This window comes from Bos javanicus, chromosome 11 (genome assembly GCF_032452875.1).
Source record: "Bos javanicus breed banteng chromosome 11, ARS-OSU_banteng_1.0, whole genome shotgun sequence".
Classification (NCBI taxonomy): domain Eukaryota; kingdom Metazoa; phylum Chordata; class Mammalia; order Artiodactyla; family Bovidae; genus Bos; species Bos javanicus.
In genome coordinates, this window is record NC_083878.1 from 6,190,104 (window position 1) to 6,215,505 (window position 25,402).

Below are 25,402 nucleotides of genomic sequence, written 5' to 3' on the forward strand. Positions count from 1 at the left end.
ATGGAAATATAACATTTCAAATTCTACAAGATACATCAAAATCAGTTCTAATGGAAATTAATAGCAATAAATGAAATAGAGATTAAAAAGACACTAGAAAAAGTCAATAAAACTAAGACCTGTTTCTTTGAAAAGATCAACAAAATTGACAAACCTTTACCTAGTCTTACCAAGAAAAAGAGAGCTCAAAGTCAGAAATGAAAGAGAAGTTACAACTGATATTACAGACAAAAGATCGTGAGAAACTCATGAACAATTATACAACAAAATGAATAACCTAGAGGAAAAGGGTAAATTCTTAGAAACATACAGTCTTCCAAAACTGAATCATGAACAAACAGGAAATCTCAACAGATCAATAGTACATGATGTATGGCAAAAACCATCACAATATTGTAAAGAAATTATCCTCCATTAAAATTAATTAATTTAAAAAGAAAAGAATATTGAGCCAGCAATTGTTGCTGAAGCTGAAGCTCCAATACTTTGGCCACCCGCTGGGAAGAGCCAACTCATTGGAAAAGACCCTGATGCTGGGAAAGATTGAGGGCAGGAGAAGGGGGTGACAGAGGATTAAATGGTTGGATGGCACCACTGACTCAATGGACATGAGTTTGAGCAAACTCCAGGAGATAATGAAGGACAGGGAAGCCTGGCACGCTACAGTCCATGGGGTCACAAATAATCAGACACGACTGAGTGACTCAACAACAACAAACAAAACCCCAGGACCAGATGGTTTCACTAGTGAATTCTACCAACATTCAAGATTTAATACCTAAACTTCTCAAACTCAAAAAAAACTGAAGAGAGAATGCTTCAAAAGTTGTTTTAAAAGGCCTGAATTACCCCCATATCAAATCCAAACAAGGATACCATAAAGAAAAAATTATAGGCCCATATCCCTGATGAAAATAGATGTAAAAACCCCAAAGTATGAGCATATCTAATTCAAACATATATTAAAAGAATTATATACCATGATCAAGTGGGATTTATTACAGGAATGTAAGGATATATCAACATCCATAAATCAACATCAACAAAAATCAAGGATAAAAATTGTATGATTGTCTCAGTTCAGTTCAGTTCAGTTGCTCAGTCGTGTCCAACTCTTTGCAACCCCATGAATTGCAGCACACCAGGCCTGCCTGTCCATTACCAACTCCCGGAGTTCACCCAAACTCATGTCTGTTGAGTCGATGATGCTATCCAACCATCTCATCCTCTGTTGTCCCCTTCTCCTCCTGCCCCCCAATCCCTCCCAGCATCAGGGTCTTTTCCAATGAGTCAACTCTTCACATGAGGTGGCCAAAGTACTGGAGTTTCAGCTTTAGCATCAGTCCTTCCAAAGAACACCCAGGACTGATCTCCTTTAAGATGGACTGGTTGGATCTCCTTGCAGTCCAAGGGACTCTCAAGAGTCTTCTCCAACACCACAGTTCAAAAGCATCAATTCCTCGGCGATCGGCTTTCTTCACAGTCCAACTCTCACGTCCATACATGAACACTGGAAAAACCATAGCCTTGACTAGATGGACCTTTGTTGGCAAAGTAATGTCTCTGCTTTTGAATATGCTATCTAGGTTGGTCATAACTTTCCTTCCAAGGAGTAAGCGTCTTTTAATTTCATGGCTGCAGTCACCATCTGCAGTGATTTGGGAGCCCCCCAAAATGAAGTCTGACACTGTTTCCACTGTTTCCCCATCTATTTGCCTTGAAATGATGGGACCAGATGCCATGATCTTCGTTTTCTGAATGTTGAACTTTAAGCCAACTTTTTCACTCTCCTCTTTCACTCTCATCAAGAGGCTCTTTAGTTCTTCATTTTCTGCCATACGGGTGGTGTCATCTGCATATCTGAGGTTATTGATATTTCTCCCGGCAATCTTGATTCCAGCTTGTGCTTCTTCCAGCCCAGCATTTCTCATGATGTACTCTGCATAGAAGTTAAATAAGCAGGGTGACAATATACAGCCTTGACGTACTCCTTTTCCTTTTGGAACCAGTCTGCTGTTCCATGTCCAGTTCTAACTGTTGCTTCCTGACCTGCATACAGGTTTCTCAAGAGGCAGGTCAGGTGGTCTGGTATTCCCATCTCTTTCAGAATTTTCCACAGGTTTTTGTGATCCACACAGTCAAAGGCTTTGGCATAATCAATAAAGCAGAAATAGATGTTTTTCTGGAATTCTCTTCCTTTTTCAATGACCCAACAGATGTTGGCAATTTGATCTCTGGTTCCTCTGCCTTTTCTAAAACCAGCTTGAACATCTAGAAGTTCACGGTTCACGTATTGCTGAAGGCTGGCTTGGAGAATTTTGATTGTCTCAACAGATGCAGAAAAAGCATGACAAAATTTAGTATACATTTATGATAAAAATTCTTAAAGTGGTTATTTAGGAAATGTTCAGTTCAATTGCTCAGCCATGTCCGACTCTTTGCAACCCCATGGACTACAACATGCCAGGCTTCCATCACCAACTCCCGGAGCTTACTCAAACTCATGTCTATTGAGTTGGTGATGCCATCCAACCATCTCATCCTCTGTCATCCCTTTCTCCTCCCACCTTCAGCATCAGAGTCTTTTCCAATGAGTCAGCTCTTCGCATCAGGTGGCCAAAGTACTGGAGTTTCAGCTTCAGCATCAGTCCTTCCAGTGAATATTCAGGACTGATTTCCTTTAGGATGGACTGGTTTGATCTCCTTGCTGTCCAAGGGACTCTCAAGAGTCTTCTCCAACACCACAGTTCAAAAGCATCAACTCTTCAGTGTTCAGCTTTCTTTATAGTCCAACTCTCACATCCATACATGACCACCGGAAAAACCAAAGCTTTGACTAGACGGACCTTTGTTGGCAAAGTAATGCCTCTGCTTTTTAATATGCTGTCTAGGTTGGTCATAACTTTTCTTCCAAGAAGCAAGCGTCTTAATTTCATGGCTGCAGTCACCATCTGCAGTGATTTTGGTAATGCACCTCAATGTAATAAAGGCCATATGACAAATACAGCTAACATCATACTCAATGGTGAAAAGCTAAACACCATTTCCTCTAAGATCAGGAACAAAACAAGGATGCCTACTTTTGCCCACTTTTATTCAACACACTACTGGAAGTGTTTGCCAGACAACTAGGCAGGAACAGGAAATGAAAGGCATCCATGTTGGGAAGGAAGAAGTAAAACTGTCACTATCTGTAGATGATGTGACACTATATGTAGAAAATCTTAAGTGAAAGTGAAAGCTGCTCAATCGTGTCCAACTCTTTGCAGCCCCATAGACTATACAGTCCATGGAATTCTACGGTCCAGAATACTGGAGTGGGTAGCCTTTCCCTTCTCCAGGCCGTCTTCCCAACCCAGGGATCAAACCCAGGTCTCCCGCATTACAGGCGGATTCTTAACCATCTGAGCCACAAGGGAAGCAGATGACATGATACCATATGTAGAAAACCTTAAAGGTTCCACTAAAACACTCTTGGTATATATGAATTCAGTAAAGTTGCACACACGCATACATACACACAACAGAATACTACTCAGCCAGAAAAAGGAAGAAAATCTTATCATTTGCAACAATATAGATGGACCTTGAGGGCATTATGCTAAGCAAATAAGTCAGAGAAAGACAAATATTATACAGTTTCAGTTATATGTGCAATCTAAAAAATGAAACAAATAAAACTCCTTGATACAGAGGTCAGATGGTTATCAGAAGAGAAAGTGGTTGAGAGGTGGGCAAAACAGGTGAAGGAGGTCAATTTTATGGTGACAAATGGTAACGAGATTTACTGTGGTGATCACTTTGTGGTGTATACAAAGACTGAACCATTATGTTTTACACCTGAAACTAAATACAATATTATATACCAGTTTTGCCTCATTGGAAACAACAAGACAAAACAGTAAGCTACAATAACCATCTATAGAGGCAACCAAGGTTTGTTTCCCCCACATCCCACAGGCTGGTGGTTCTTGAAGTGTGGTCCTCAGACCCAGTGAATCAGAACAGGTAGGCCAGGCATCCTGTGTTATAATAGGCTGCCCAAATGATTCTGATGCACACTCGGGTTTGGGAACCCCTGCCACAGGCCACACAACATGGTACGTCAAACCTGTCATCAGCCCCTCCAAACTAGAAATGTCTTGCCTCAAGTTTAAATACGTTTAAAAAGAGAAGAACCTCAAGGTCATGCTCAAAGTTGATCCAGGTCAAGGCACAACAGAGCCTCATTTTCTACTTAGAATTTCTTACCTGGAGGGATATGAAGCCGATATAACAGTTTAATTTTCTCATTCATTTCTCCATTATACATAATATCTGCAAAATTAAAGGAAAGAGAGAGAGACTGAGCAGAGGCAAATGGTTCAAATCCAGGTGTCAGGACACAGTCAGTGTAGAGAGAACGTAGTGAGGCAGTGTTTGTTGACCTGACACTTCATCTCCCACCTCTCCAGACACAGTGTGTGTGGAAAGAAAATGTGAGAAGAGCTGCAAGATAACCTTGGGAATCTTATCTGGCCTCACAGCTTCGGAAAGATTTTAATTTTAGCTGCAAGAGTTAGGAACGTGGGTAGTGGGAAGGACAAATGAGGTGAGGATTAACATACACACCACTATGTGTAAAATAAACAACCAGTAAGGACCTATTGTATAGTTCCTTGTATTACAAGGAACTATAATCAATATTGGGTAATAATCTATAGGGGAGAAGAATCTGAAAAAATATATATATATATACATACACATACATATATGACTTGTACAACTGAATCTCTGTGCTGTATATCTGAAATTTATACAATATAAATCAAATACACTTCAATTAAAAAGTGTGTGTTTGTTTTTTTAAATGAGTTAGGAAGGTGTCTCCTAACAACCCATCACCACACCCTGGGTGCCCAGAAGCACATGGTCAATGACCTTTAATGTTGAGCACCTGGGCTCCCCTCCCCACCGTGACCCTTAGGAAGCATAAGAGGGGTCATGAGAGGAGCCTGCAGAGGGCTTTCTAAAGTCCCCAAACCACATCGGGCGAGTCACAGATCTATTTCATTGAGTGGATGTGCCTGCTTCACTATCCCTTTGTCTTGTGTTCACAGATTCACATCCCGTATGAACTCACTGAAGAAAAGACCCACAGAGTCATACCGAGGCAGCTCACGAATGCTTTGAATTCGATAAGGTGGTCCATGTTTTCGTCCAGAAGCCTGAAAGTCCTTTCTGCGAGGATTTCTGTGTGGGCCCCGCAGGTCCACGGCGAGACGAGCTGGAACAGGCGTGCAAACTGCTGGGCGTCTATGCGGTACTGCTCTGCGTAGGGCCTGCTGGGGTCGTGGCGTGGGGCCATGGGCCGAGGCTGCTCCCAGTAGCAGCTCATCATGTGTTCTCTCTACCAGGAAGGAGAGGGGCCTGTAAGGGGCAGTGGCTCCCCAGGGAGGCCACACACGTGAAGGCCAAAGCCAGCCTGGCCTTCTCTCCTAGCTTGCTTTGCAAAATTATTAAGCAGCAAATAAGCACCATTATAACACAAAAAATGAAAAAACTAACCGTGTCATCGCTCCAACCAGACATGTAAAAGTTTTCGCTTATTACCCTGTAGTCCTTGCCTACATGCATATGTAATTTTGACATTTTTAAAATTAAGGCTTCTTTTTTTCACTGTAGCTAAATATACTTAATCAAATTTACCGTTTTAATAATTTAAAAAAAAATTTTTTTCTATTTTCTTGGGTCATGTGGCATGCGGGATCTTAGTTCCCTGACCAAGGATTTACCCCATGAACCCTGCAGTGGAAGCATGGTGTCTTAACCACTGGGAAGTCCCCATTTTAGCAATTTTGAAATGTATAGCTCGGCTATCATTGTTTTGATTAAAGAAGTCGTACAATTTTTATTCTGATATTTTCACTTAAAATCGTATTATTCAAAAGTCAAAAACTACTAGATAAATCTATAGACTACAGAAGAAACTAGCATCGCTGGTTACCTGTGGGGGTAGAAGACAGGGGCAGGCACCCAGATTAAAAAGCAAGCGTTTTTACTACATGCTGTTTTTTATACGTTCTGAATTTTGAACCACATGACCATATTAACAAGTCAAAAATTTAAAAGAAAAAAAAAAGACCATTTGAAGTCTTGGAAATAGACTGAAAACTAAAGCAATCAACACGGGCCCCACCACTGATCACTGAGGACCAGCTAGCTCTTCAAGAATGTATCTTTTGCACCTGTACTACATCATCTCGTGGGACGCTTCGGCTCACTGACTCAGAATCCTTTCACGACTTCAGTGCCCTCTGCCCACAGGATGGCACAGGAACAAGCACAGATGCTCTACCATCCCCGTGCCTGTGCTCAGATGGAGACCAAAATGCCATTTATAATTTTACTGCATATTACCAGCAGCCATGTTCTTCAAAAAGCCTTTGCAGAACGATGAGAAGTACTGTAAGAACTTTTAAGTGTAAAATGAAGGTCTCGTAAATTCCCATTTCTCAAAACCCAAGACATGCTGTGAATTTGCGTGTATATTTTTGTCATCCTTTCATGCTAGCTAGAGGCCCTCAGAATCCTATCCAGAAGAACACAGTTATAAAAGCTAAAGACCAGTGCAACCAATTTACACAGAATCCTAGAAGCCAATACAAAAATCAGCAAAGGATACGAAGAGATGATACAAGAAAGTAGACAGTTAGCCAATAAATTTACAAAAGGGTATGCAACCTCACTAATGAGTACGCAAATTTAAGTTAAAATGAAATGCAATTTTCTGGGACTTCCCTAGTGGTACACTGGCTAAGATGCCGGTACTCCCAACACAGGGGGCTCAGGTTCAATCCCTGGTCAGGGAACCAGATCCCACACATTGCAGCAAGAGTTCACAGGCCACAACAAAAGATCCCGCATGCCTCAGTGAACACTGAAGATTCCATGTGCCACAACTAAGACCCAGTGCAACCAAATAAATAAATAAACAGTTTTTTAAAAGCGAAATGCAATTTGCTACAAGGCTCGCAAAATTTTTAAAGATCCATAATATTAAATGATAGCTGAGTGTGAAACATTAGGAAATGAACACTTTTAGACATCATCAGTGGAACTGAAATCTGAAAGATCTAGAACACTTTAGCAACAGTGACTGAAATTTGGTTTGTGCATCCCTAAGGAACCCGTCCTACAGAAACAGCAGCACAGGTGTCTGGAGAAAGGCTCAAGGATGCTCCGCACAGCACTGTTTATAAAGCAGAAAAACTGGAAACAAGATAGATGGCCTTCAGCAGGCGAAAGGTGAATAAGCTATGGTTCAGCCCTACAATCGAATTCTGCTGTCACTAAAAAAGAATGAGAAAAGATCTGCAGATACTGACTCTAGAAGAATGCCCATGGTAAAAACTGCAGGGACTTCTCTGGTCCAGTGGTTAAGACTCCATGCTTCCAATGCAGGCAGCACAGGGTCGATCCCTGGTCAGGGAAATAAGATTCCACATGCTACATGGTGTGGCCATAAAATTTTAGAAACTGCAGACCGCTGTGTGTAGCACAATCTCATTTCTATATGGAAAAAAAAGTAAGAGTGCATTGCTTGTGTGTGTGTCTACAGAGGGATACAGTAAAAAGGGAAAGCAATCAGGAATCAGATTCACCATACTGTACAAAATGGGACTATAGGCACAGACAGGATAAGACTCTTTCAATTTTGCTTAGTTATTTTTCTTTTTAAATAGTGAGTGTAGGTATTAGTCTATACACTATATATGTATTTTTATATAAATATATATAGCATAGAAATATATATATTGTATATTTTTGTTTCCGTTTGTGTTTTTAAATTAACTTTCAAAAATAAAAGTATTAACCAGAACACAGAAGCAGGCAAAATAATATTAAACAAACCAAATGCTCTCCAGGGCCTGATAATCCAGAAGTGAATACATTTAGCTGAATGTTAACAACAGCCAGTGAATCTCATTCCTGATTTCTTTCCCTTTTTACTGTATCCTCTGTAGACACACACACACAGCAATGCAAGTTGAAACAGCCAGCTAGCGGGAAGCTGCCGCACGGCACAGGGAGCTCAGCTCAGTGTCTATGATGACCAAGAGGGGTGGGAGGGAGGGTCAAGAGTGAGGGGACACATGCCTACATACAGCTGATTCACACTGTCATACAGCTGAAACTAACAACACAAAACAGCTATACTCCAGTTTTTTAAAAAGCGCACTTTGGGACTGCATTAACACAAGGCAGTGTTTCAGGTCCCGGGTGTTTCCTAGAGTGGCCCCTGACACCAAGTCTATGCTACCAAGTACAGACAGTTCCCATCTCACATGCAGAGAGAAGACTAATAAAACTGTTCTCAGTTTCAGAGAATAAGGGACAGACGTCACAAACATGGGTTTATATAATTTAAAACACTGCTTTATATCTGGGTGGACCTTGAGGGCACTATAGTAAGTGAAATAAGTCAGAGAAAGACAAATACTATATGATCTTGTAAGTGGAATCTAAAACAATATAACAAATGATTCCAGTCATAGAGAAGGATCAGATTCGTGGTTTTACCAGAGGCAGGAGCTGGGGGTGGGCTGTAGAATAAGATGGTGGTGGTCAAAAGGTACAAATTTCCAGTTAAAAGACAAATGAGTCCTGGGGATGTATGTACATCACGATGACTACACTTAGCACTGCTGTATGGTATATGCCAAAGTTGCTGAGAGTAGGTCCTAAAATTTCTCATCACAAGAAAAAAACCATTTTTGTTGCTTTGGGTTTTTTTTTTTGTATCTATATGATTATACGGTGGAAGTGACAAATAGATTCAAGGAATCAGATCTGATAGAGTACCTGAAGAAATACGGACTGAGGTATTTTAACACTGTATAGGAGACAGTGATCAAAATCATCCCCAAGAAAAAGAATGCAAAAATGCAAAATGGTTGTCTGAGGAGGCCTTACAAATAGCTTCAAAAAGAAGAGAAGTGAAAAGTAAAGGAGAAAAGGAAAGATATACCCATCTGAATGTAGAGTTCCAAAGAATAGTAAGGAGAGATAAGAAAGGCTTCCTAAGTGAACACTGCAAAGAGAAGAAGACAATAGAATGGAAAAGACTAGAGATCTCTTCAAGAAAATAAGAAATACCAAGGTGACATTTCATGCAAAGATGGGCACAATAAAGGACAGAAATGATATGGACCTAACAGAAGCAGAAGATATTAAGAAGAGGTGGTAAGAATACACAGAAGAACTATACGAAAAAGATCTTCATGACCCAGATAATTAGAATGGTGTGATCACTTACCTACAGCCAGACATCCTGGAATGCCAAGTCAAGAAGGCCTTAGGAAGCATCACTATGAAAAAAGCTAGTAGAGAAGATGGAATCCCAGCTGAGCTATTTCAAATCCTAAAAGATGATGCTGTGCAAGTGCTGCACTCAATATGCCAGCAAATTTGGAAAACTCAGCAGTGGCCACAGGACTGGGAAAGGTCAGTTTTCATTCCAATCCCAAAGAAGGGCAATGCCAAAGAATGCTCAAACTACTGCACAATTGCACTCATCTCACATGCTAGCTAAGTAATGCTCAAAATTCTCCAAGGAAGGCTTCAACAATATGTGAATTGAGAACTTCCAGATGGTCAGGCTGGATTTAGAAAAGGCAGAGGAACCAGAGATCAAACTGCCAACATCCAATGGATCATAGAAAAAACAAGAGAATTCCAGGAAAGCATCTACTTCTGGTTCATTGATTGTGCTAAAGCCTTTCTTTGACTGTGTGGATCACAACAAACTGGGAAATTCTTAAAGAGATGGTAATATCAAACCACCTTACCTGCCTCCTGAGAAACCTGTATGCAGGTCAAAAAGCAATAGTTAGAACTGGACATGGAACAACAGATTGATTCAAAACTGGGAAAGGAGTATGACAAGGCTGTATATTGTCACCCTGCTTATTTAAGTTATATGCAGAGTAGTACGTCATGAGAAATGCTGGAGTGGATGAAGCATAAACTGGCATCAAGATTGCTGGGAGAAATATCAATAACTTCAGATACGCAGATGACACCACCGTTATGGCAGAAAGCGAAGACGAACTCTTGATGAAGGTGAAAGAAGAGAGTGAAAAAGTTGGCTTAAAACTCAACATTCAAAAAACTAAGATCAAGGCATCCAGCCCCATCACTTCATGACAAACAGACGGACAAACAATGGAAACAGTGAGAGACTATTTTTGGGGGCTCCGAAATCACTGCAGATGGTGACTGCAGCCATGAAATTAAAAGATGCTTGCTCCTTGGAAGAAAAGCTATGACAAACTTAGATAGCATATTAAAAAGCAGAGACATTACTTTGCCAACAAAGGTCTGTATAGTTAAAGCTATGGTTTTTCTAGTCATGTATACATGTGAGAATTAGACCATAAAGAAGGCTGAATGCCAAAGAATTAATGCTTTTGAAAGTGGAGTTGGAGAAGACTCTTGAGAGTCCCATGGACTGCAAAGGAGATCAAACCAGTCAATCCTAAAGGAAATCAATCCTGAATATTCATTGGAAGGACTGATGTTGAAGCTGAAGCTCCAATACTTCGGCCATCTGATGCGAAGAGCCAACTCATTAGAAAAGATCCTGATGCTGAGAAAGATTGAAGGCGGGAGGAGAAGGGAATGACAGAGGACGAGATGGTTGGATGGCATCACCGACTCAATGGATAGGAGTTTGAGCAAGATTTGGCAGATGGTGAAGGACAGGGAAGTTTGGCGTGCTACAGTCCATGGGGTTGCAAAGAGCTGGATACGACTGAGCAACTGAATAACAAATGACATGATGGATGTTAACCTACTGTGAATCATTTTGCAATATATGTAATTCACTATGCTGTACCGCTTACACTCAATGCTGTAGGTCAATTATATCTCAATGAAACAGAAAAAAAAAGAACTGCATTCAGGCAAAAAAGAAAGATGACTTTAAATTCAGAATAAAAATGGATTTCACTAAGTACACACTGTTCATCTTTAATAGGAAAGAGTTTGTAAAAAAGACAGTCAGAGAAGACTGTTTGTTAACAAAGAGAACAGTCACACCTGTACATCCCAGGCTTAGGAAAGGACGCAGGGAAGTTAAGGCCACTCTTTAATCCTTAATGAGAACCTATCACATATTTATTCAACAATGTAAGGGTATCTCTTTGTGGCCCTTTCCCTGGGAAAATGAACCTCTGGTTCAAAAGACAAGAGACACATGCAAAATCCAACTAGGGAACCTTATATCTTGCAGTGACCCAGAGGGATGGGAAGGGGAGGGTGGTGGGAGGGGGGTTCAGGATGGGGAACACGTGTACACCTGTGGCGGATTCATGTCAATGTATGGCAAAACCAATACAATATTGTAAAGTAAATGGCCTCCAATTAAAATAAAACAAAAACAACAAAAAAACAAGCGTTAAGATATATGAAGTCAGAATGGATATATGTATGTATGTGTACGGTTGAGTCGCTCTGCTGTCCACCTGAAACTACAATATTGTTAATCAGCTATAAAATAAAATAAAAAGTTAAAGAAAAAGAGTACTCCCTAATAAACATCCTGAACACCAAAAAAATTAATTAATTAAATATATGAGGTCAGACTACAAAAGCCAAGGAAATTCAGAGAAGGTCAGGAGCAAGAGCTGAGGTGGGGGCAGCCTGCGGGTTGTTCTGCGGGGCGTGAGGACGACCCTGGTGCACACGGGCGGTGCCTCAGGTTGTGCCACAGAACGAGACACCACGCTTATGACGCTGTCTCACTGAAATTCCTTTTGGAAGTGTTATCTTGAAATTGGCGTTGTAGTCACAGTTAACATTTGTAGTCAGCCCTACACAAATGAAGGGCTGCAGAGCTAACAACAAATACGAAAATAAATTTCACCCACATCGTTCACAGAAAAGATAGAAATAGGAAACAGGAAATGGCTGGCTGTCTTCTTTAAATACTCCTTGTATGAAAGTTTAATAGTATGGTTAGTACTTAATGCCGTTCATGGTGAACTTAAAGCAATCTTTTAAGTTATATAAGTTCAGATGTCCGATGTGTCTTATTCTCCCAAATTGAGAACAGTCAGCCCTAAAGAAATTAGACTCTTCACGCTAAATATCACCTTGGTTTACCTGCTATTGTGTTTCTAGTATTCACTGTTTTACTTGACACAGAGAGGGGGGGCATGGGACACCAAGTCAGCTTTGACTCTGTATTTTCTCTTCATGCAACAGAGAAAACTATACAACTTGAAAACCAGTGATGTTTACAGGAGTCCTCATCACACGTCCTGCTGACGAGGGGTGAGGAGTGCCAGCAGCTGACTGAGCAGCCACGCACGTCAGTGACCGCAGCAGTCAGTGACGCAACGGCCACAGGAGGGCCAGACAGCTCTGTGGCTCCACTCAGAGCCTACACGCTGCTCAGGACTATTTCAAGTACACGGCAATTCAAGTTCAGAGGAACCAAGGGCTCAGAGTCCCCACCCGAAGAGCTCCAGTGGCCAGACTCCTCTGGGTCTGCCACTGCTCTGCTGGCCGGCGCTCTGCTCCTCTCCCCTTCACCGCCGAAGCTGTCAGGAGTGGGTCCACTGTCTGCTTCTCTTCCCCATTTCTACTGACTGTTTTGAGCAAGAAAATTTCTAGGAAGGCACTTGAAAATGGTCTTTGCAGGATGATGTAAGTAGCAAGAGCTGGGAATCCACCTAAATACCCAAATATTCAAAATACAGTTTACTGTATTAAGTACTGGGGCTTCCCTAGTGGCTCAGATGGTAAAGAATCTGCCTGCAATGGGGGAGACCCAGGTTCGATCCCTGGGTCTGGAAGATCCCCTGGAAAAGGGAATGGCCACCAACTATTAAGCATTACCAACAGGACAAGTTGTAAACTGATTTAAAAATAAGATCATATGGCAACATGAAAAAGTATTAATAATAGCATCAAGAAAACAGAACATAAATAAGCATCCAGACCAGCCCCACAAACCAAAAAATACGTATACACGTCTTGTAGGTGGTGTTATGAGTAAAACGTACATGAGGTGATACAGGAAACTATATTCAATACCTTGTAATAATCTATAATGAAAAAATACAATATGTGTATAACTGAATCACTGTGCTATACACCAGAATCAAAGACAACATTGTGAATCAACTATACTTCAACTTAAAAAATAACAACAGGAAAAAAATGGATACAAGGAGACAGTTTAGTAAGAATCACTGTGTGTCCACGGCTGACTGGGAACTGCTGTTGGGCAGTGTGGGGTGCGTCCCCGTCACTGAGGGCCTCTGGGCCGAGCGCAGCAGCATTCATGCATGGGCTCAGCAGGTACCGTCAAGCCAGAGCCGGCTGGCAGGGGCCGCCCCAGCCTCGCTGCACTCAGCAGGCCCATGCTGGCCCTTCCCCACCGCAGGTGGGCAGCCTCGGCTGCGGCCTGACTCAGGGTCTGTCGCTTCCTTACCCCCCAGAGTCTCCTACCTTGAATAAATCGTAGAGCTCCTCCAGGTCTTCAGGAAGGACAGAGACTTCTGGGATAACGACTCGGAGCTGGAGGAAAGAACAAACAGGCATGGAGTGAATGCTCTGCCTGCCCTGGAGGATCAGGGGTCAAGAAGGCGCGTCCCACTGGAGTGGACGCTGGGCGCCCAGATCATCCAGAGATGGCTTTATGGAGACTTTCTCAGGGCTTCATCCTCAACCTTTCTCATTCACACATCAAAGACTCAGGACAAGCATTTAAATACTTGCAAAGGATCAAACACTAGCAAGGCTAGAGCTTGGGTGGCAAGTTCCTGCAGCATAACCACCAGCACTATAAGCCTGGACTTCCCTGGTGGTCCAGTGGTTAAGAGTCAGCCTGCCAGTGCTGGGGACAAAGGTTCGATCCCTGGTCTGGGAAGATCCCCACAGGCCACAGAGCAGCTAAGCCCGCATGCCGCAACCACGGAAGCCCGTGCACCCTAGAGCCTGTGCTCCACAGTGAGAGACATCATAGCAATGAGAAGCCCTTGAACCACAACTGGAGAGGCGCCCCCACTCATCACAGCTAGAGAAAAGCCCACGCAGCAGTGCAGAGCCAGCTCAGCCAAAAATAAATGAATAATACGTAGATTTTTTTTTTTAAATTATGTGCACTTAGTCCTGTCTGACTGTGACCTCACAGACTGTAACCTGCCAGGCTCCTCTGTCCATGGGGATTTCCTGGCAAGAATAAATATTGGAGTGGTGTGCCACTTCCTACGCCAGTAGTAGTGGCCCCTAAAAAAAAAGAAAAGACTGCAGGCTCTGGGCACCAGGCAACTTCTATATTGTCCTTTATTTAACCCCACACGATGAGTGTTGTTATCCTCATTTTACAACCAGGGAGACAGAGGCTCACAGTAGCTAACTTCCTCAGAATCTGTCTGACTCTAAAACTAAATCCACGCTGTTTCTTCACTAGCTCACCGCTGTCAAGCTGTCGTTAGTTGCTCAGCTGTAACCGACTCTTTGTGACCCCAGGGACTGTAGCCCCCCAGACTCCTCTGTCCATGGGATTTCCCAGGCAAGAATACTGGAGTGGGTTGCCTTTGCCTTTTCCAGGGCATCTTCCTGACCCAGGTATCGAACCCAGGCCCCCTGCATTGTAAGCAGAATCTTTACCATCTGAACCACTTAGTTGTTAATTTAATGCAAAAAAAACACAAAAGCTGTCACTCTCCTGTCAGGAGGCAGCAGGAGGCCCAGCTCGGGTCAGCGCCCAGCCGCCGGGAGCTGTGGTCCGGAGGCGGCCTCTACTCACCACGTTCTGCTTCGTGGTGTCCTCGTGGCCCTGGAGGACTCGGATCCTGTGCCTGCAGCGCATGTGCTCGATCTGAGCCACAGACTGGTCCCCAAATTTCTGCAGGGGAGAGAGGGAGCACTTGCTCACAGAATCCTCTCTGCATCCAGACAGCAGACAAGCAGCAGCCCCCAACCCCTCCCTGGAAGTTCACCTCCCGAGAGACCTGGGGGCAGGGACAGGCGGGGACGGGGCCCAGGTACCTCGTAGGAGTCCCGGATCAGGTCTGCGATGTCGGTCACGGGACACGGCTCCTGGTCGTCAGAGAAGAAGGCGTGGTGGCTGCCAATCGGGGGTCCCGGGCTGTCCTCGTTCTTGACGTGGTCCAGAAACCTGGGCACATCAGACACCAGGGAAGCACAGGATTACCATCCCCTCCCCAACCCTGGGCACCTCGCAGCCCCCACCGCCTTCACAGGGGCCCCCAGACGTGGGCAGCAACTGTCAAACTGGCTCCTCTGTCTCCAGTCACTGTGAAAGGCCAGGCCGCTATAGCTACACTCATTCTAGAGAAAAGGAGAAACGAACACGAAGACGGACATGGTGCCCCTGGAGCCGTAGGAAGTTTTCCTAGGTCTCTGACACTCTGGCTTCCCTGGTGGCTCGGATAGTGAAGAATCTGCCTGCAATGTGACACACCCAGGTTTCAATCCCTGGGTCGGGAAGATCCCCTGGAGAAGGGAATGGCAACCTGCTCCAGTATTCTTGCTTGGGAAATCCCATGGACAGAGTCTGGTGGGCTACAGTCCATGGGGTCGCAAAGAGTAGGACATGACTAAGCGACTAACACTTTCACTTTTTTGACTCTCCAGTGATGTAAATACTGTGTTTCCACAGTATTCTGAACAGGAACTTGTCATTTATCAGCCAGCTTGCCCTCAGTTCCACACATCCCCGGGCTAGCGGGCTTTGCCTTCACTGCAACACACCCGTTTCTGTGCACAAAACGTCCACATCCCCCAGGTGGCTTCCTGAGGCCCATGTTTCCCTGCCCGCCTGCCCTCCTTCCATTCAAGGTCACTGGAGGTCCATCTAGACTTAGGACACTTGAACCTGTTCAGAGAAAGACAGCAGTACCCTCACCTTCCTGCCTCTTGGTGGACAAGAGCGAGGGAAGGTGGCTAGGATGACAAGGTCGCCGATGGCTTGGCCACAGGGGACCACAAGGTGGCAGAGTGGAGGGGAGCCCCACAGTGACAGCCCAGTCCAGCCGCCGGGCTCCCTGCCTCACCTGCTGAGGACCATGAAGGCCTGGCTGTCATCCTTGCTGCTGCACAGGCCCTCGGCAGTGGCCTCCAGCACAGCCAGTCCCAGCTGGAAGATGGCCTTGATGCCATCGTAGAAGAAGCAGTCGACCACGTTCACAGCACTCTCCAGGGGCATGATGCTGAGGAAGAGCGTGAGGAACCAGGACAGGGAGATGGACGCCAGGGCCGAGAGGTCGTGCATGTGCTCCGCCAGCTCAGGGAGCTGCTCCTTGATGAGCTCCTCGAAGACGGACTGGTCCACCTGGGCCCCTGGGGAAGGAGCCACGGAGACTGGCTGTGGAGGGAGTCACTCCCTCTCAGATTAGAGCTGCTCTGAGATACACAGAACCATGACACAGGATGGGAGTCCAGGAAAGGACTCACACTTGGTTCACTGACTTCTGATGTTTGGACCAAGGTGATTCAATGGGGGAAGGATAGTATTTTCATCTGGCATTTTCAAAAACAGTGCTCCTATCTGCAACAGCTAGGATATGGAAGCAAACTAGATGTCCATCAAAGTATGAATGGATAAAGAAGCTGTGGTACATGTATACAATGAATATTACTCAGCCATAAAAAGGAACGCATTTGAGTCAGTCCTAATGAGGTGGATGAGCCTAGAGTCTATTATACAGAGTAAGTCAGAAAGAGAAAAACAAATATTGTATATTAATGCATATATATAGAATCTAGAAAGATGGTTCTGATGAGCCTATTTGCAGGGCAGCAGTGGAGACCCAGACACAGAAAACAGACTTACGGACACAGTGGGGAAGGAGAGGAAGGGACGAAAGGAGAGAGTAGCCTTGAAACATATACACGAACATATATAAAAGAGAGAGCAGGTGGGAATTTGCTACATGACTCAGGGAGCCCAACTGGTGCTCTCTGACACCCTAGAGGGGTAGGATTGGGTGGGAGGCAGGAGGGAGGTTCAGGAGGGAAGGGACATATGTATACCTATGGCTGATTCATGCTGATGTATGGCAGAAACCAACACAATATTGTAAACCAATTACCCTTCAATTATAAATAAAACAGTGCTGAATCAAGTGCCCACCTACATGGGCGGGGGAGGGGGAAGGGACCCTCTTCCTACCTCAAACCATTCAGAAAAATACCTATGAAATGTGTCATGGACTTAGGTATAAAAGCTAATGCTGAAAAAACATCTAAAAGAAAATACAGGCAAAAGGCTAAAATTTCTTAGGACACAAAAGCATTAACCATAGAAAAATTATGAATTGGATTTCATCAAAATTAAAGACTGGTATTCTTCAAAAGAGACCATTCATAAAATGAAAATGCAAACTTCAAACTCAGAGAAAATATTTGTGGCAACTATATCTGACAAAGGTTTTGTAATCAAAAATAAAGAACTGAAGCAACTCGATAATAAGAAATCAATAAACAAATCTTTAAACAAAAAAAAAGCAAAAGATTTGTACATTTCTAAAGTGACAAATGGCCAATAAGCACAGAAAAATAGGTTCAACATCATTAACAATGATTAGAGAAATGGAAATTAAAATCACCACGATATACCACTCTAACCCACCAGAATGGCTAAAATTAAAAAGACATAAAATTCCAAGTATAAACAGGGATATGGAGCAACTAGAACTCCCATGCGTTGCTGGTATGAGATAATGTGAATACGTTTTGTCCATTTTGGAAAACTGACAGTTTCTTATAAAGTTAAGCATATATCTAACCGTGACCCAGGAATTCTACTCCTGGGTAAATCCTAAGAAAAGTGTCAATATATATTCCAAAAAGACTTATACTCGGATGTTCCCTGGGACTTATAAGAAGAAACTGGAAACTCCGATGACTGGGATGAAAGAATCATGGTGTGAACGCACCATGAAATGGCACGCGGCAATGAAAAGGACCTGCTGATGCACCAACAGTATCTTGAGCGAAGGAAGTCAGAACATTCTCTACTATTACATTTATTCCAAGTTCAAGAACAAGCCAAGTAAACCTGTGGTGACAGAAATCAGTACCAGGTGTTGTGTGTGGCAGCGAACTCTGTGGGTTGTAGAAACGTTCCCTGCATTGGGGTGGTGGTCACATTATCATGGAGGGTCTACTGGTCACTGCTGACTACCATCTGTCACATCACCCAGTGAGGGCTTGGACAGCAGGCCCCCCAGTGACCTCGAGGTTCTGGTTACTCCTTGCTGCTCTGTACAACATTAAGTACCTCCTTTGAAATGAACGGAAGAGGGTAGCAAGCCAATTAGCCACCCAAACACAGGAAGGGGGCCAGGGGAGAAGTCAAAGGCCACCTCCTTCCCAGCCAGACCTCCCTCCCTCCCGGTGGTCATCACACTCCCTCAGTTTTTAGATCTCAGTCTTCAAGCCTCTTCTTCTTGCCTTGTCCCTACATCCAGTCCTTTGCCAAATTCCATCTCACACCGCTTCTTCTGTTTCTAATGCCATGGCTGCCACCCTAAGTTTAGGCCATTCCCATCTCTCATTCTGGATTACTATACGGTGTCCCTAAGAGTATCGCCTGGCCAGAGCAATTTCCGTGTCATTTTCTCCACGAGGAGGTAGCTGGATCACAGAGAGGGTGCAAATTCAAATCTCAACCACACGAAGGTCAGCAGCGCACATGCCTGGGCACTGAGGGGTCACACACAGGTTTGCCCAGAGCCCGGGCAGTCACAGATGCCCTTTCTTACAATCAGCCTGGATAAGTGAGGAGCTCTCCTCCTCTGCCCTTTATGTCGGGCCTCAAGGGTCTCCATTATTGCTCTACTCCCTCCATCTACTATCTGCAAGCTCCCTGGGGACCAAGAATGAGCCCTCCTCTCTTTCCAGGCCTCAGCATCAGTAAAAAACCTCTGTGGTTTTCACTTTTGGACTTGCTTTTTGAACCTAGGGATTTTTCTTTCCTTAAGTTCAGCTATCCATATAAAATAATTTTTCTTTATCCAAAAATCTTTAAGAGGGGACTTCCCAGGGATCCAGTGGTTAAGACTCTGTGCTCCCACTGCAAGAGGCATGGGTTTGATTCCTGGTCAGAGAACTAAGATACCTCATGCCACACAGCACAGCCAAAAAGAAAAAAACATCTGTAAGAGTTTGTGGCAAAGAAGCAGTTGGGTTACCACATTCCACCCTTTTGCCAAAACTGTGCAGAGAGTTAATTCAGTTAGTTTTGAAGATTCAAGAGTCAGACAGTGCTGGTGCAGAGACTAGCCGAGTCTCTGTATAACCACCCCGAGGGACAGAGGGGAAGGGAGCAGTTACCAATGACTCGGTGGTTGAAGTAGTCGGGCAGCATCCGCTCACACACAGCCACCAGCAGCCAGAAGGCTTCCTCCTCCTTAGCATACAGCAGCAGAACGGAGGTCAGGATGTTCATGGACTGCTCAGGGGATTCACAGGGGAGCGGACAATTACTGACCAGGTCACGTGTACCACACAGACATTCAACAACACACAAGCCCAAGGGATCCACAGAAGTCCAGACTACACAGATGAGAGATGCAGTATACCCAGCCAATCAAGACTGATCTGGAATGACCACAGTTATCAACGTGGGCCTCACAAGACCTGCTGGGCTGAATCATCAGCCACTGCTTTGTCCCTGGCCCCCAGGGAGTGATGCTGGGCTGGGCTGTGGAGCACGCCTTAGGCTCAGAACCCAACCCCACTAATCTCTGTGTCTATGTTCAGATTTAAAAATAATCCTGATGACTTCTGTACAGTTTAGAGATAGGACCCTCCAGAGCGGCTCCTGCAGTGGAGGCTGGGAGGCCATGAAGGCCGAATGGCCTCCTGAGGACAGGGGCCAGCTCATGCCACACTCTCCTGGGCACTGGGTAACACTCCTCCCACATCATCAGCTTGTCTGACTCCACGAGGCCGATTGCCTCCACAGGACAGTCCTTGGTACAGATGGCTAAGAACACGGCAACCGAGGCCTGGGTGGTTGGTCTGGGATGGCCCTGCAGCGCCCAGCTCACCTGGCAGTACCCGATCTTCGGGTTCCTGTGGGCATAGGCCGTCAGGACTCTCCTCAACGCTGCGATGCCCGTTTCGTTTTGGAAGGCGGGGTGCTCCGGCAAGGAACGGTGCAGGTCCCGCTCTATCTCCTCCGTCACCAGGCAACACTTTCCCATGGACTCCTCCACCAGGTTGCCGTAGTAACCCGGATGCGCGGCAAGGTCCGTGACGGCATCTGGTGATTTACAAGTAACATTTCAACGTTAGGTGGCGGCCTGGATGGGAGGGGAGTCTGGGAGAGAATGGATACGCGTCTGTGTATGGCTGAGTCCCTTTGCTGTTCAACTGAAACTCTCACAACACTGTTAATCGGCTCTTCTCCAATATGGGGCTGATTTCTGGGAGAGAGTCCACACGGGGAGGGGCCAGGCCTGTCGGAGGACCTCAGTGGAGTCTCACTATCTAAGCGACACAAAATAGTTAAGACCACACATGACCAAAAGGAACTTCACTTCTGCTAAAAACAAAAAAGAAAGGAAAAATGAAGTAATATGGCTTTTCTAAGAATAACCTTACAGAGAGAGGGGGAGAAGAGCTCATGCTAAAAATAGCTTTATACTAATATACTTATAAGCAGTTGTATTCCTCAGTTACAGATGTATGTATGTGGCCTATCTGCCATAATGAGAGAAAGCCCGTGTGCACCAATGAAGACCCAGTGCAACCAAAAATAAAGTACAAATTAATTTTTAAAAAAGCTATGGAGCACATGTTCTGTGGAGCACACGAGGACGCCCGTAAGGCGTCTCCGAGGGTCTCCGAGAAAGGTGGAGCCCTGGCCGCTATCCCCCCAGCACCACGAAAGGAGCAGCAGTCACACCCTGGACCGCAGGGCCCTCCCTTCCTGCTGGTCGGCCCCCGTTCCTTCACCGAGTGGCGCCACACGGCTCACAGAAGATGCCTCTGGAGACCTGGGCCCCAGGCTCAGCCCATCCACCGGCAAGCGTCAGATGAGAGATGCCACAATGCAGCAGAGGGAGAGTCCCAGATCCAGCAAAGCAGGAGGAAGATGCGGGCAGGCTCTGTGTGCATTCCCCGCAGCGGGGGGACAGGAGGAAGTGTCCCCAGAGGGAGTTATTGTAAAGTACACAAGTGAACGACTTTTGAAGACGTTTTCAGGTCTCCAGACATCTAGACACTGCATGTCCAGGGGGTTCTGAATAGAATTCTGAGGACGATGAAGAGACTCATAAAATCACGGCTGAAGGGGAGGCAATCCCTCTGCCAGACCTCACGCTGACCAGGGACCCCAGAGCCCAGAGGTTGCTGCAGCCTGGCCCACAGTCCACACAGGAAGGTCCCAAGGTCCCAGCTGGGCATATCACAGGCCGAGAGGACCCGTCTGCATGCACACACACATACACACACACACACACACACTCCCCACCCCACCTCTCAGGTCAGGGCCTCTGTCCTGTGTCTGCTCCAGAAATAAAAGCTGGGCCTGGAGACCCCGGAACCCTCACCTGAGAAAAGAAGCCAGAGTCTGCCGCGCAGGGACTCGGGGATCCCCATGGCCACCAGCTTCCGGATCTTCTCTGTGCGGAACATGCACACTGTTCTGCCGTACTCCGCAAAGTGGTCGTTCCAGAGGCTCACCTTGATCTGTTCCCTGGACTGGAAGCGGAAACACGCTCGGTGTATGAAGACTCACCGTCCACAGCCCGTCACAGAGGGTGCTCCCTCAGCTGAGAGAGGACCCACCTGCGCCAGGCAATTCGCTGGGCAGACACCTCTGAACGCCCAGCAGCATGCAGGATGTAAAGGTCACTAGCCCGTCAGGAATTCAGAGCCCCGTGGGAGACCTGACATGAATAAAATGCCATTTCCTTGGCAAAGTTGACAGTAAGAATGTGCTCATCTGAACTACTACGGGAACGCAAAGCCGATGGAGGGTGGGGCGGGGTGAGGATGGGGAAGCCTCTCAGGATGTCCATGCCAAACCAGTTTCTGAAACAGGTCAGCTCAGAGGGCAGAGGGGAGCCAGGAGCTCTCATAATTTGCCTGGAACTTCCTGACAGCCAGAGGAAAAATTGCCAACTGGAAAAAAAATGACATCGTTCTCAGTAGCAGAGAAGGAGACGATGTCTCTAGGCAACTGGAAGTCTCTTCAAACTATGAATTTTGAAAATTCTTTAGAATTCCTAGCTGGCAGGAATGTTTCCGTGCCTTTTAAACAAGAAGTTTATGTATGCTCTTAATTATCTGTATTCTCCAGTCATGGGAGAGGTGCACACATATAGTCAATATTCTTATTTGTTGAAACAATGAGCATTCAGTGAGCATCTCTGAACAGCACATCAGAAGGCTGCACCCTGAATAAATAAAGCTAACAATCCGTGATACATGAGCCATTAAGCGGCTAAGGGGCAGATACCCTGTTCACAGCCACCCTGGTACTGGCAGTGCCCACACAGCGTGCCTCCTGCCAGGGCACCATCTCATAGCTCGGCTTCTAGTCTATTTACCACTCAAGCACTGCCCACAGAGTCTCCCTGCAGAGGAGAAAACAATCACAAGTGTAACCAAGGTATTTTTAGTTTAGTAAAACTAGAAAACAGCCAGGGGCCAAAAAAGAAGCGCTGTACCAGGAGTCCCGCTGATGCCACTGCATAAAAGGAGGCAGACTTGTTCTGCACCTGGAGACCCCACAAGGAGAGCACGGATAGATGCTCCCTGAAGGGCAGGTGGAAAGTCACTGCCCCCCAACGTCCCACCACATCCTCCACCCACCCGGAAGTGTGCAGGCCACTGGCATCTCTGCCCTCTTCCACTTTTTGCCAATGAGGTGCCCAGGGTTGCCTAGTAACCTGTGTCAGGCCCACCCCAGGAGGGGCCTGGAAGCCACGCCCCACCACCTCCATGTGTGAGGGTGGAGCCACGTCACTCACCAGTCCCGAGTCCGGGCTCTGGCTGCCCGACTGCCTGAAAGCCTCGGGGTGCATCCGTGGGCTCGTTTCTTTCTCCCTTTCCTCGCTATTTTGCGAAGACACCATCTCAAGACCCCCAAACCTGTGGCTGCCACTGCACAAGCTTGTTGAATGAAACACGGGTGAGGTCTGCATGGGAAGGAAAAGAAAGAATGACAAAAAGAGAAAGTCCCTGCTTTAGTTACGGGGCAGTCTTTGTCTTTGGATGTGTGAGTATAATAAACATGCCTATCTGCCTGGGACTTACGAGAAAGGCAGTCTAACACTAGACCCAACGGAGCTGATCCTCAGGAAGGAGCGTGGTCCACGGGGCTTTCCCAGCACCGCTGCTCCCTGGCTCACAGAACACGGCCCCGCGCGGGGCCAGGAAGGAAACATCGCACCCTCAGCATCTAGACCTGAGGATGGGCGTCTGGAGAGAGCGGCTCTAGGGAACTGAGAGACTTCCTCTCCTTTCCTCCTGTCACTACTCAGATGAAAAGAGGTCCAGAAACGAGGAGGATGGGTGTGAAAGAATCAGGGACTAGGTGCAGCAGATCTGGATCTCCCGTGGCAGCTGTCCAGTCTTAAAGACAGTGAATCATCTCTTTGCGTAACTTACACCTGCCCCCAAATACTATAACATCATCCCCTCCAACCTCAGGGGGATGAGGGCACTGACCTCTCTAATAAAGAGGGTGTCCACTCACCTGTGTGTTGATTCCCCACCAAACCCTCCAACCACTGAGAAGATGGCCTGTTGATCCCTGACACCTGAGTGTACCCCATCAACCCCTCTAACCTGTGAGCCCCATTAGCCCCTCCAACCTGTAAGTGAGTCCCCTTCAACCCCCTCTAACCTTGCCATACCCACTCAGGACACCCAGCGCATTACAGATGGTATCAGATTGTCTGCTACCCAGGTCCAGCATCACTGACGTTTTTCTGGTACCCAAGTGGGTCATTGTTACATGCACTGCCCTTTGAAGACACCTGCCCTAGAGGCGCTGGGGGGAAAAAAAGGATTTTCCATTTACAGACTCCTGCTGTCTCCAGAGATCATACCAGCTCCTCATCCAGGGTGGTGTCATAGTGCACAGGGTGGTCGGCATGCACCAGCTTCAGTCTCGCCAGCAGACCCTCCACCAGGCTGTCACGATCTCTGAGCTCAATGAACTGGAAGGCCATCTTGCTCCGGATGCTGACGATGATGGGGTTTGGCAGCAGACTCGTGTCCTCCATTTTCTCGATGCTCACAACCTGTCGCACAGTCATGCGCACAGAGGCACAGTAAGAGAGAAGAGGGGCAGGAGTTCAATTGCAGATTCAGGAAACAGAGAGAGGACAAACCCAATAACTGCAATAAGGAACCAGTACAAAGTTAGAAAGTATGGGATGTGGTGTATTTACAACAGCCCAAAGTGGGAGCAAGTCAAGTGCCCCTGGCTGGATTAACAGATGAGAACATGACCAAAACATGGGTCTACACACAGTGGGACATTATTCAGTCTTAAAAGGGATGGATATTCTTTTTTTTTTTTTTTTTTGCCAAACCATGTTGCATACAAGATCTTAGTTCCCTGACCAGGGCTTGAACCTGTGTCCCCTGCATTGACAGGCAGATTCTTAACCACTGGACCCAGGAAGTCCCAGAAAGGATGGATATTCTGACAGGTGCTGCAATATGGATTCACCTTGAGGACGTTCTGCTAAGTGATACAGCCAGTCACAAAATGACAAATTTTGTAGGATTTCACTGATACAAGAGACCTACAGGGGTCAGGGCTTCCCAGGTACCTCAGTGGTAATGAATCCACCTGTCAATGCAGGAGACATAAGAGATGCAGATATGATCCCTAGGTCAGGAAGATTCCCTGGAGGAGGAAATGGCAACCTACTCCAGTATTCTTGGCTAGAGAATTCCATGGTCACAGGAACCTGGTGGGCTGTAGTCCATAGGGTCACAAAGAGTTGGACATGACTGAGCACAGAAGAGTCAGGATTCATAGAGGCAGAAAGGACGGTGGTGGATGCCTAGGGCTGAAGGAGGGGGATTTGGGGTGCTATTGTTTAATGGGGACAGGGTGTCAGTTTGGAAAGATGAAAAAATTCTGGTGATGGTTGCACAAAACGTGAATGTACTTAATACCACTGAACCACAACACTTAAAAATAGTTAAAATGGTATGTATGTATATGTTCAGTTCAGTTGCTCAGTCATGTCCGACTCTTTGTGACCCCATGGACTGCAGCATGCCAGGCCTCCCTGCCTATCACCAACTCCCAGAGATTATTCAAACTCATGTCCATTGAGTCGGTGATGCCATTCAACCATCTCATCCTCTGTCATCCCCTTCTCCTCCTGCCCCCAATCCCTCC

At 45.9% G+C, this 25,402-nt stretch overlaps 1 protein-coding gene across 5 annotated transcripts in view; it reads right to left on the bottom strand.

The window, feature by feature from the left end:
- TBC1D8 (TBC1 domain family member 8) overlaps positions 1-25,402 on the bottom strand; it is a 140,094-nt gene that overhangs the window by 14,553 nt on the left and 100,139 nt on the right. For all 5 annotated transcript variants that reach the window (XM_061431676.1, XM_061431675.1, XM_061431677.1 and 2 more), the window contains 11 exons: positions 24,090-24,284; positions 23,007-23,174; positions 21,582-21,732; positions 20,076-20,290; positions 19,357-19,474; positions 16,074-16,359; positions 15,046-15,175; positions 14,804-14,902; positions 13,501-13,569; positions 5,149-5,389; positions 4,252-4,317 (listed from right to left, as the gene is read on the bottom strand). In XM_061431676.1, coding sequence (XP_061287660.1) covers positions 4,252-4,317; positions 5,149-5,389; positions 13,501-13,569; positions 14,804-14,902; positions 15,046-15,175; positions 16,074-16,359; positions 19,357-19,474; positions 20,076-20,290; positions 21,582-21,732; positions 23,007-23,174; positions 24,090-24,284 — 1,738 coding nt within the window. The remainder of the gene's footprint in view (positions 1-4,251; positions 4,318-5,148; positions 5,390-13,500; positions 13,570-14,803; positions 14,903-15,045; positions 15,176-16,073; positions 16,360-19,356; positions 19,475-20,075; positions 20,291-21,581; positions 21,733-23,006; positions 23,175-24,089; positions 24,285-25,402) is intronic.